At 52.7% G+C, this 11022-nt stretch overlaps 1 protein-coding gene across 1 annotated transcript; it reads left to right on the forward strand.

Moving 5' to 3' along the window:
- The first annotated feature begins 848 nt into the window (after positions 1–848).
- Positions 849–5451, forward strand: CSTB (cystatin B (stefin B)). The gene is made up of 3 exons (XM_008589464.1): positions 849–947; positions 3871–3972; positions 4387–5451. The coding sequence occupies exons 1-3, from the start codon at positions 882–884 to the stop codon at positions 4513–4515; spliced, it is 297 nt and encodes a 98-aa protein (XP_008587686.1). The 5' UTR covers positions 849–881; the 3' UTR covers positions 4516–5451.
- Positions 5452–11022: the final 5571 nt, after the last annotated feature.

Here is an 11022-nt window from a genome sequence, read left to right on the forward strand (position 1 = left end):
TCACCTGCTTAAGAGTGTTAACAGGAAAGCAAACACACACCCACCCACCCACGCCTGGGCCAGCTTGCTAGGGGAGAAGGTAGTGTGAGACTCCAGGAAGAAAATCAATTAATTAATTAATTTTAAAAACTTAGGTTATACTTACCTTGGGAAAATCAGAGATTTCACAAGGGAGATTTCAAAACAGCTTGAATTTAATTTAAAAATTTGATTCTTCTGAACACAGATTTCAAACATAAGTGATGTTCGAGGCCATTGGAGTGGGTCCCCTGGGACTCTAGGCGGGAGACAGGATATTGATTCCCTCCTGTTCGGTAAGATGAAAAACTGGTATCAAGGAAAGGGAGGTAAAAGTATTTTCCAGGGCCTTCTATAGAAAATGTAATGCAAGTTACAGGTAAAACATGTTAATATACTTGTAACAGCAAGTAGCAATAACAACACTACCGACACACCCTGGAGCTCAGACGCTCTCCCAAGCTTTTCACACTTAACTCATCCAGTCCTTCAAGTAGAGCCTCTGAGGCTGGTTCCCGCAGTCTCTCCACAAAGGCACTGAGAGGTGCACACTGAGCCCGACGCCCCGCAGCACCACAGCCCAGTCCGGGGGTCCTCCGGGTCCGCCTGGACTCCTGCCCCATGGGGTCAGGACCCCCTCCCGCGCCCCGCGCCCCGCGCCCTTTGGCGTCAGGGCCACGCCCACCCGGGTCCCCGCGACTCGGCCTTCGGGGGAGGACGACACCAACCCGGGCGGAGGACGCTCCTTCCGGACACCGGCCCTCCGCCCGGAGACGGCGCCCGCGGCGTGGGGGGCCAGGCTGCCCGCGGGGACCTGCCCTACGTCTCCGTCCACGGCGGCCGGTCCCCGCCGCGCCGCCACGATGATGTGCGGGGCGGCCTCCGCCACGCAGCCGGCCACGGCCGAGACCCAGGACATCGCCGATCAGGTGAGGCCTCGGCGCGGCCCGCCCGGAGCCCCCGGGAGGGGCGGGGACGCTGGGCTGCAGAGCCTGCGTGGACCCCCGCGGACACCGCGGCACGCGTGGCTGCCGCCGGCTCCGAGGGGGAGGGTCACTGAGCTGCGGGCGTGCCAGGCCGAGGCCGACAGCGCGCGCGGCTGCGGAGAGCACGCCCCTCCGATCTTAGGAAATGTACAGATGTGCAGGGTCAGGAGCCACCGTGGGGAGGCAGAGACGTGAAAACACACGGGCACGCGGTGTCCTTTACACTGTTTTATCCTAGCCGTGTCCCAAACTGTGAGTTTGAAATGATGTCTAAATAGAAAGGGAAAACAAAAAAACAAAATGAAAACCAGACTGGGTTGCAGAGGGCAGACCCTGGCAGCTGCTCGCTCTCCCTATGCCTGGGTTTCCTCATCTGTAACAGGGCACCTTAATGCGCTGCACCTGCACCGAGGACTCCGGGGAGGGTTAAATGACTTAACATATGTGAAACCCTTAGAGTTCAGCGAGCCAGGCCCGCCCTACCTGTCCTTCTTTGTTACAAAGTTGATTCTTTACTACCAGGGAAAGGCTAAGGCTCACGTTTTGAGTAAGAGGAGGAAAAATGCACTTCTTTCCCTTTTAACTTTTCTCCCTGCTGCTTCTTCCTACTCCTGGTTGTATGAGGTCAGCCCACAGTGTCACCATGCAGGTGATTTTGACCATCTGACTGCAGTAAATTCTGGTGAGTCAGTCCCATGAGACCTTTGAAAATGAGGAATTTGTTCCAAATAGGCGCCCAGACTACTTGTGGGACCACGCCTGGAGAAGTGGTTCCTCTGTCCTCCCCACAGCCACTCATAAGCCCAGCCTTAGAAATTCCTCGTTTGTCACGGGAACAGGAGAAGAGTCATTATCTCACAGTGACACATCAGTGGCCAGCAGCCTTTGCTGCTGGGAGAAAGTTTAAGGCAGGCGTCAAACTAATGGAAGAAACAGGCAAAAGTATACAAAACAAAGTTTATTTGGGCCAAATTTGAGGACTGCAACCTGGGAAACACAGACCCAAGTTGCCTAGGAACTGTGCTGCGTCTGGTAGCAGGTACAAACAGATATTTAAATGCACAAAGGAGAAGTTAAGGGGCAATTCCAAAGTTGTTTGCCAAGAATTTCCATTGGTTCACTAAAGTAACATGAGGTACTGATTGGCTACACATTGTTCTTTGCTTCAAATTTCCAGGAACATAGCAATAAAAGAGCCAGAGTCACATGGTATACCTAGTAATAACATCTGGGTAGTTTATACCCTGTTGGTGGTGGCACCTGGTCTGGAAACTCTTGCTGAAGGATGCCTTTTGGCAATTATCCTGTATGTGGGACATGGGCCCTGGGGACGTGACTGAAGCTCCATGCTCTCCTCTCTCCGGGCCTGATGAGTTTAGCCTGCACTGGGCGTGTTCTTTCCTTGCAGGTGTTGACGAGGCCTGTCCCTTTGCTGGATGGTCTCAAGGAAGAGGAGAAGGCGGGGACATTCACCAGCACCGCCTGGTTGTGCCTGTTTTTATTGCTCCTTGCGGGAGGCTCTGGGCTGAGTGCTCCTGCCTCCCACTGTGCAGAAGAGGAGCATAGAGACCAGAGACTGGCACGAAGTTGGAAAGACATCAGAGGCACGCATTCTTACCAGCCACCTGGGGCCCTGTGCTTTACCTGTCCCTCATCTGCTCGGCCCCTAGGCCGGTTTGTGGGTGTCGCTCTGCCTGGGCCTGTCATTGTCTGAGGGCGAGGGCCACTGCATTGGTATGCGTGTCCCCACAGGCCCAGCACAGCACCCTGCATGGAGAAGGGTGCTACAGGTTGGTCTTCATACTTGGGGAGGCCCTGGCCCCAGCGCAGTGAGAAACGTGCCAGCTGCGTGCAGAGAGTAGGGGGCACAGGCCGGTGCCTTCTCCTAACTGCACCGTCTTCCCATCCAGACTTCAGTCTTTACCTCTCGTTGGCTGTCCCCAGCAAGGGCCCCGCCCTGAAGGTGCTGGGAGGGGACAGTGCCTTTGGTCAGATTGCCTTAGAGATTCCATCACCTGTTTACTGGGTGACTCTGTTTCCCATCTAGCATGCTTCCTACCGCTTGTTTGTTTTGTTTTGTTAAACTAAGCCCGTAATCCTCTAGTCACTGGCAAGACTCCTTTTAAACTACATTAGATTTTTAAAATTTTTTAAAAGGCAAACTTGCTCTTTCTACCCACCATAAAGGTGATCAGCTCCTAAAAGGTAAAGACCCTAGGAGACAGGATTGCATCAAAAGTAGGTCTACTGTTTGACACAAAGGTTGAGATTAGCCTCTGTCCAAAGCACTATACCCTAAAGGAATCGTCTCAAAATTCAGGTAAACAGCTTTTCACCTGCAAAGCGCATTCCCTGCTGCATTATCTGCTGCAGCAGAAATTAGGAGCGGCATGTATGCTCGCAGCAGGGGCACTCGTTTAGAGAACAAACGCGTGACTGTGAAATGGAAGGTTCAATTTAAATATAATTTGAGATTACATTTAATTAAAAATATTTAATTTTAGAAGATTAATTGAAAATGATGTACAGTCTTTCAGATGAACTGTTTGCATTTTAAGTGAAAAACAGGGTATGAACTTGTATCTAGTGTTGTGATGATAAAAATATAAAAATGTGCATTCCTTGCAGAGAAAGGGCAGATGATGTACTGAAGGAGCATTGTTAAAACTTTGGTAGAATTAATAAGGAGTTGGCTTTTTCTACTTTATCAGTAGAGTTAGCAGTTTACCATGTCCCCTAGGCGATAAGGGACAGTCGAGTTAAGGAAAATATGTGGAAGGCTGGCGGTGGAACCCCACGTGTGCTGGAAGTTCCTCCCGCAGGAGGGAAGCCACCAAGTCTTTCCCTATCTCTCCCCTCCTGCCAGGTGAGGGCCCAGCTTGAAGAGAAGGAAAAGAAGAAGTTTCCCATTTTTAAGGCCGTGTCCTTCAAGAGCCAGGTGGTGGCAGGGATGAACTACTTCATCAAGGTGGAGTATGGGCCATGCAGAAGGGCCTGAGCCCAAGTGGGTGCTGGGTGTAGCCTGTGTGGTGTGGGCTCAGGTGCCAGGGTGGAGGTGCCTAATGGGGGTCCTGTGGCTGTCCCCAGCTTCAGGGATTCATGGCTTTAGTGTGTGTGCATGTGTGTACGTGTATGCACGTTGGCCTAACTTGGGAGAAGGGCTAAGGCTTTCAAGTAACCAAGGACTCTGATGGGACAAATGTGGGGTGCTGGGGCTGTTGCTACATGTACAGGAGGAGATGGAAATTGTCATCAGCCCCACTGCCGCGATCACACTTCCAGGGCCATGGCCCTGCATGCCCTCCTCACACTCAGTACAGTCAAGCAGGGGACTGGGGACCAGAGGCTGCACCTGCTCCCTCAGCAGACTCTCTCTTTCCAGGTTCATGTTGGTGATGATGACTTCGTACACCTGCGAGTATTCAGAAGCCTCCCTCATGAAAACAAGCCCTTGACCTTGTCTGACTACCAGACCAACAAAGCCAGGCACGACGAGCTGACCTATTTCTAATTCCTGAGTTTGAGGAGGGCCCTTCGTCCACATCACTCACACTTGATATGATTCTCTGTTGTTGTGGGCATGTATTCGGGATCACAGAATAAACTTAATCTCCATGCTGTGCCACTTGGGGGGGAGGGGGCAGTATTAAATGGCTTCTCTTGCATTTCTGTTCCTAAATTTTATTGTATTGATTTTTTTCTTCCCAATCAATGATCTAATTACTATCAAAGAGGGTTATATATTATCTTTAAATATCTATATATATTTTGAAGTCTTTACAAATTTCCTCCTTTGTTTTGGATTTTTTTTTCTTCATTTGAAACTGTATTACAACCTAGATGTGCCAGGAAGGTGAGAGTGACAGGTTGTGGTATTCTGATATTTACACATTAGATTTCATCCCCGGTTCTGGCTCATAACTCACATAACACTTGTTCTTTTGTTACAGTGCTGGGACGCTGTAGCCTCAGAAAACAGAGTTCCTTCTCTCTGACGTCTCCTGCCCTCCTTTCACTTGTTCTTTTTTCTCCCCGAGGCAGGAAATCCTCTGGCCTAAGTTAGCCGATTGTAGGTCATAAGACCCCCGTTTCAGGAGGGGCCCTGCCCCATGCCGGGAGGAAGGAAGGCTGCAGAGAGAGGCTGAGAAGAACCTGAATAGACAGGCCTCGCTGGGCTTCCCACCCAGGCTGTTAGATCAGACCCTTCTTGTCCAAATATGTTTTTACATGGTTGTCCATGCCTCAGTCATGCCTGCATAATGAAGCTTCCACAGAAACCAGGAGCACAGGGTTCAGGGAGCTTCAGATAGCTGAACACGTGGAGGTTCCTGGAGAGTGGTGCCCTGGGGAGAGCATGGAAGCTCCATGTCCCTCCCCCCATACCTGCCCTGTGCACCTCTCCATCTGTATCTTTGTAATATCCTTTACAATAAACCAGTCAACATAAGTACGTGTTTCTCTGAGTTCTGTGGGCTGCTCAAGCAAACTAATCGAACCCAAAGAAAGGGTTATGGGAACCCTGATTTTTAACTGGTTGGTCAGAAGTTCCAGAGGCCTGGACCTGTGACTGGCATCAGAAGTGGGTGGATGGGTGGGAGTGACAGTCTTGGGGACTGAGCCATCAGCCTGTGGGATCTATCTCCAGGTAAATAGTGTCAGAATTAAACTGCAAGGTACCCCCATGGTGTTTGCTACAGAACTGCTTGCTGGCTGTTAGAGCTCCCCACACATTTGGTCACCATACTTTCCTGTGTGGATTGTGATTGTGGCTAATAGTAGAGGAAACACACTTCAGTGTGTGTTTTTCCTTTAACACAGGTGTTTATAAAGTTCCTTTGCAGCTGACGTGACACAGTTCAGGCTGCCTGTGTTCCCAACCACAGCTCTCCACGTGCTGCCGCTTTAACTCTAGGATCTGTCCCCAAGCCTCAGTTTCCCCCCATAAAATAACAAGGGCTTGAGTAAATCCAGTTCTAGAGTGTTGCTCTAGATCTATTTGGACACATCTGCACACTTTATCCTGCACTAGAGAGAGGCTCATGCAGAAGAGGCAGTAACCTTGTAACTGTACATGCAAACTGAGCTGCTTACCTGGGTGCTGCACAGTGTGGACAACCTTGAACTTACCTGTGCAGCTGCTTGTGTTTGAAGAGGGAGGCATCTGGGGAAGAGCATGTCTATTTTAAAAATGCTTTCTGGTTTTCAACAGAAGCTGCTTCCATTAGTGAAAGCAACCCAGTGGTTTCTCACCTGTGATTCTGTGTTGAGTAGAAGAGAGTGTCACACATTCTGAGCATGAAGACTGCTGGGTGAGATTTCTCTGTGCTTCAGGACCTTGATGTAAAGCATATTCCTGAGGGTTTCCTGAACTGCACCTGGCCTCCGAGGCGTGTGGCAGTTTGTGCTGGGTCTGTAGCTGCAGGATTTGGGCTGGCCAGGTTCTGAGAGTAATGAAGACCAGGGAGGGATCTAATGGTGAGTCCACACAGCTTTGAAAGTGGCGGCAGAAAATTGAATCATGAGCCATGTATTTCATATTCTCTTTATATGAACGCAAAGAATAAATTTTGATAACAAACCCAGAGCCAAGCAATTCTGCATTGAAATGAAGACCTAATATATTTCCCACCTGGGAACATCTGGCGGGAGGTGGGATCGGGGGTTGGGGAGACACCATGTAGGGTGCTAAAAGGGGCCAACAGGAAGGGAGCAGGAATCAGCAGGAACAGGACCTGGGTGGGGAGAAGCAGGATTTAGAGTTAGCAGCTCATACATAAGCAGGAAATATCCATGTCACTGTAAAATAGGAAGTAAAAGATGTAGCTGACACTGTGCTCTGGTTTTAAATACAAGTTGATAAAGGGACCAAAATTCTATGACATTATCAATTTCATCCAAGTGGGGTACTGTCCTCACAAAGCATCGGAAGAAGAATTGGCTTGGAGATCTGGTGTGTGCTCGTGACAAAAGTGTTTTTGTCATCATACTTGCTGTTCTAGCTCCTGCCCTCTGAGGATGGGCCAGAGTCTCACCGTGGAGGAGGTGGTCACCGTGGAGGAGGTGGTCACCGTGGGCTCAGCCCCTCCTGGTGCTCAGGGCTTGGGGGCGGCAAACCTCACAGACGTGAAGTTGTGCTAAGTTCTCTACGGGGGGCTGCTGCAGGAGGTAAACAGATGTGTCGGCAGGGTGGCAAGAAGGCTTCCTGGAGGAGGCCATGCCCACATTGAGACCCGAAGCTTGAGGAGGAGGTAGTGGAGGCTGAAGGCGCAGACTGAGACTGTCTGGGTGTGGCAGCAGAGAGGAGGGCTCCAAGTTGGGCGGGAACGTGATGTGTTTGAGGCAGCTGGGGGAGCCTTGTGGCATGGTGCTGAGCAACTCCCTGAGGGGAGTCATTTGTCCAGGAATGGGGCTAGTGGAGGGCTCAGGTGCCCAGCAGTCTGGTGGTCAGGTCGGCTGCACTCCTGCATGATGACGGTGGATCCCCCAGGGCCCTGGGGCCCAGGTCCTCCCTCAGCCCTTGCACGGATAATGTCAGAGACCTACGTGCTGGGGCCTGCATGGGCCTCTTCACCTTCAGACCCTGGAGGCCTGAGAAGACAATGTGGAGCTCTTGGTCTGGTTTTAAATACAAGTTGATAAAGGGAGGCTGCTTCCCCAGAACGATCCCGCCTCAGCAACATTAAAGAAGTGGCACAGGAAGCCAGGCAGGCAGTGGCCCATGACAGCCACCCCACCCCCGGGCCCAGTCCCCTCCCTGGCCTGCATCTGCCCTGCTCTAGGGGCTGGCATCTTACAAACTCTGCCTAACTAGACTGCAGAGGGCCCAGGAGAAACAGCACAGTGCCCACATATGGTGACACTAAGTGTTCCAGCCCCTGTACCAAGTTCGAGTCTCAGGAAAGGCGTGAGGAGGGTCATGAGCACGGTCCAGAGTGCCTGAGAGCCATTAACGTGGCCCCGTTTTGAAAGTAAGCACTGTTTCCACACGCTGCAAACAGCCCATTTACTAAATGCTCCTCAAATTGCCTGTGGGAGCCATCTGTGTCCACTGGGACATGTTGAACAGGTACTAGGCAAGGGACCCGTCCCACCTGAGTCACAGAACCCCACCTAAGCCCTCGAGGCAGGGCGTAGGCAGCCAGCCTCTGTCAAGTCTTGGCCTTCATCCTCCACCCAGAGTTCTCAGCATGCGTCAATTTCCCCAAAGCCTGAAGGGTTTGCCCCAAGTTCCCTGGCGGCGCAGAGGTGCCACACTCCTGGTAGGGGAGGATCCTGGTGGGGCAGTGAAGCACGGCTAATGGTGTCCTCGCTGTTGGGAGAGGAGCTGGGGAGATGGCGCCATACCCTCATGGCACTCTCTCCTCTAACTGCTATCAGGACAGGTACCGCTATAAAGCAGGGCTAGCTGATTTAGATGAGACTCAATGAGATAGCATAATAACTGGAGGTAAGTTGTGTAAGAGAGAAAATTGCACACTGGGGAACCTGACCATTCTGTGGCAGGTGGAGTACCTAGAAGTCCTAACTGAGCGACTTGCAAGGAGCATCAGTCCCGTTTTCTATCCCAACAGGCAGGGGACATAGCTCTGGCATTTGAAAGCTCATGCTCCTCAGACTCCCCACAACATGGCCAGCCCTTTGCTGTCTGTGGTGAGGCAAAGCCACTGGAGACTCAACTGAGCTCACGAGCACCTGTCCCTCCAGGTCTCCCCTCCCTGCCTTCCCACATCTGAAAGTGCAATCTGAGGAGGGCCTGCAGAGCAAGCCAGACAGGGCCCCTCTGACAGGGCTTGTGATAACAGTGACCAGATACTGACCCTTCCCTGCCCAGACCCATTCTCCCAGAACTACAGAATTGGGTCCTGATAAAAAAAAGACACTTCCCAGACTCCTTGCAGCAGGTGTGGCCATAAAACCAAGTGGAGTTCAGGTGAGGCTAGATCAAGGAGCCGCTGCTGAGCTGTTGCAGGGACATGAGAACCTGGGGAGAGGCAGCAGCAGCAACTCTGTGCTGGGGTGCAGAGAGCTGCATTTCCCAGAAATGGTCTCACAGAGAAGGCTGCATATGACCATGAGGCTGACCTGCTGGGGCAGGTGAGACCCCCAGGTCCAGCTGGAATAACAGGTGTGGACAAACTGCTCCTCAGGAGGCCAACGCCTGGCCTGGGAGCCACGGTCGGAGCCAAGCAGAATTGCGTGGGCCAGCTGAGTGGAACGGGGCTTGACTGGCCTACACCCTTCCTCCTCCACCCCTCCCCACGGCAGTGCTCACCTCTGTGCTTCTTGAGGGTCAACAAATCCAAGAACACACATCCTAAGGGCCACTAAGCCACTAGCCTGCCCAGGCCCTTGCATGTCTGGAGGTGGCCCTGAGCTCTGGGATAAGAAGAATTACAACCCAAATGTACCACTGGCCACAAAACGTGGCTTGCCTTGTGGCCCACCCTCCATGGACTGAGATGTGCCTGAGAATGTTCCTGGGTGCAGGCAGGATATGCTCTTCCAGGGGACAAGCTGGGGGCTCAGCCGGGGACATCCTCAGGAGCCCGGACCACAGCCCCGGCCAGGGCACTGGCGATGTGGCCTTGCCCAGTAGCCGGCTGTGAAGTCCTGGGTTTGATTCAGAGTTGGAGGTAAAGTTTGCTCCATTGGCCTTGTTGCTAGTGGGGCCAGTGGTAGCCAGAGATTTAAGGAGACAGAGCTCAGGGGTCGTGCAGCCTGGCCACCTCCCTGGGCAGAGAGGCCATGGCTTCCGTTAGAGACAGGGCTGCTGCTGCAGGCGGTGTGTGCCTGTGCAGGTTTGGAACCCGTCAATGCCATGGGTCTTGGGTAGGCCCAGACCTGCTTTGCCTCCAGCTCCATGGGGGGGCTCTGTCATGTGGCTGGGTTACAGTGGAAACACACCTAGCAGCAGAGGTGGTCTGAGGTTGCAGCTCCATCAGAATTGCTTCAGGCCATGGCGAGTCCAGGCTGCAGGGAGCCATCTCAGCAGACCCTGGTGCAGCTCTGGGCACCTCCCCGAAATTGCAGGGAATATGGGCGTTCCTTCGGCTCAGGGCGTGCTTCCCACTTGGCTTGGCTGAGACCTGACTGGCGGTAGCCCTGGAGCACCGAGAGGAGCTGGAGGCAGATGGGAAAGGAGCAAGGGCCATCCCATGAGGATCTGCCACAGGTGAGCGGTCATCGTGTGGTCTGCAGGTGTAGAGGCCTGTTCTCCTTTAGTAAGGGGGTGCGGGGACAGCGCTGCTACCAGGGCCACACCAAGGAGTTTGGGAGCCAAGATCCTCAGTCTCATCCCACCAAGTGTCCCTGTCCCAGGTCTCAGGGGCCCATTCTGCCCCCACAAGGGCCCTCATTTTGAAGTACCGTGATACCTCAGTTCTCCAGGGCTGCCCAACCCCAAGCGATCCTTGGCTGTGGCTGCATCACTCCAACCCCAGCCTCAGCTGTCACATGGTAGTCTTCTTAGGACACCAGACGTTGGATTTAGGGTCCTAACCCAGTATGACCTCATCTTAACTAATTACATCTGCAATGACCTTATTTTCAAAGTCACCCTGAAGTTCGGGGTGAACATGAATTTTGGGGACACCTTTTCAGGCTTACCTTAGTGTCCTTGTCAACAGTGCTCCCTTTATAACCAGGTCCTGAATTCCACCCTTGGGATGACTGAATCCGTATGAAATGTGAATTGTATCTCAATAAAGCTATTACCAAAAAGAACTGCAGAGAGGCACTTGCCATCTCCCCCTCCCCCACCTCCCTGGGCCAGGGTGTGAACTTGGCAGGGAACAGCCTCCTGGCACGTGGACAAGGGCCACGCTGCAGGGACTGCAGAGCTACAAGGCAGAAGGGGCCAGGCCAGCCTGGGCAGGTGAAAGCTGTTATGGAGCCAGCCTGGGATGGCACACCATAGGGGATTTCCTCACTGCAGGAACTGAGGCAGAGTTCTGGAAGGGGAGAGGACGTGTTTCAGATTCCAAGGCCCCTGGAGAGTTCAGCTTAACCAACACTGGCC

The sequence above is a fragment of the Galeopterus variegatus genome, unplaced genomic scaffold (genome assembly GCF_000696425.1).
Source record: "Galeopterus variegatus unplaced genomic scaffold, G_variegatus-3.0.2 Scaffold5463, whole genome shotgun sequence".
NCBI lineage: Eukaryota > Metazoa > Chordata > Mammalia > Dermoptera > Cynocephalidae > Galeopterus > Galeopterus variegatus.

What these genes read in the sequence shown, in the direction of transcription:
- CSTB (XM_008589464.1), top strand. Translation starts at nt 882, where the DNA reads ATGATGTGCGGGGCGGCCTCCGCCACGCAGCCGGCCACGGCCGAGACC. An exon ending in CCCAGGACATCGCCGATCAG is followed by an intron (nt 948 to 3,870) that starts GTGAGGCCTCGG and finishes CCCTCCTGCCAG; the next exon opens with GTGAGGGCCCAGCTTGAAGA. An exon ending in GGATGAACTACTTCATCAAG is followed by an intron (nt 3,973 to 4,386) that starts GTGGAGTATGGG and finishes CTCTCTTTCCAG; the next exon opens with GTTCATGTTGGTGATGATGA.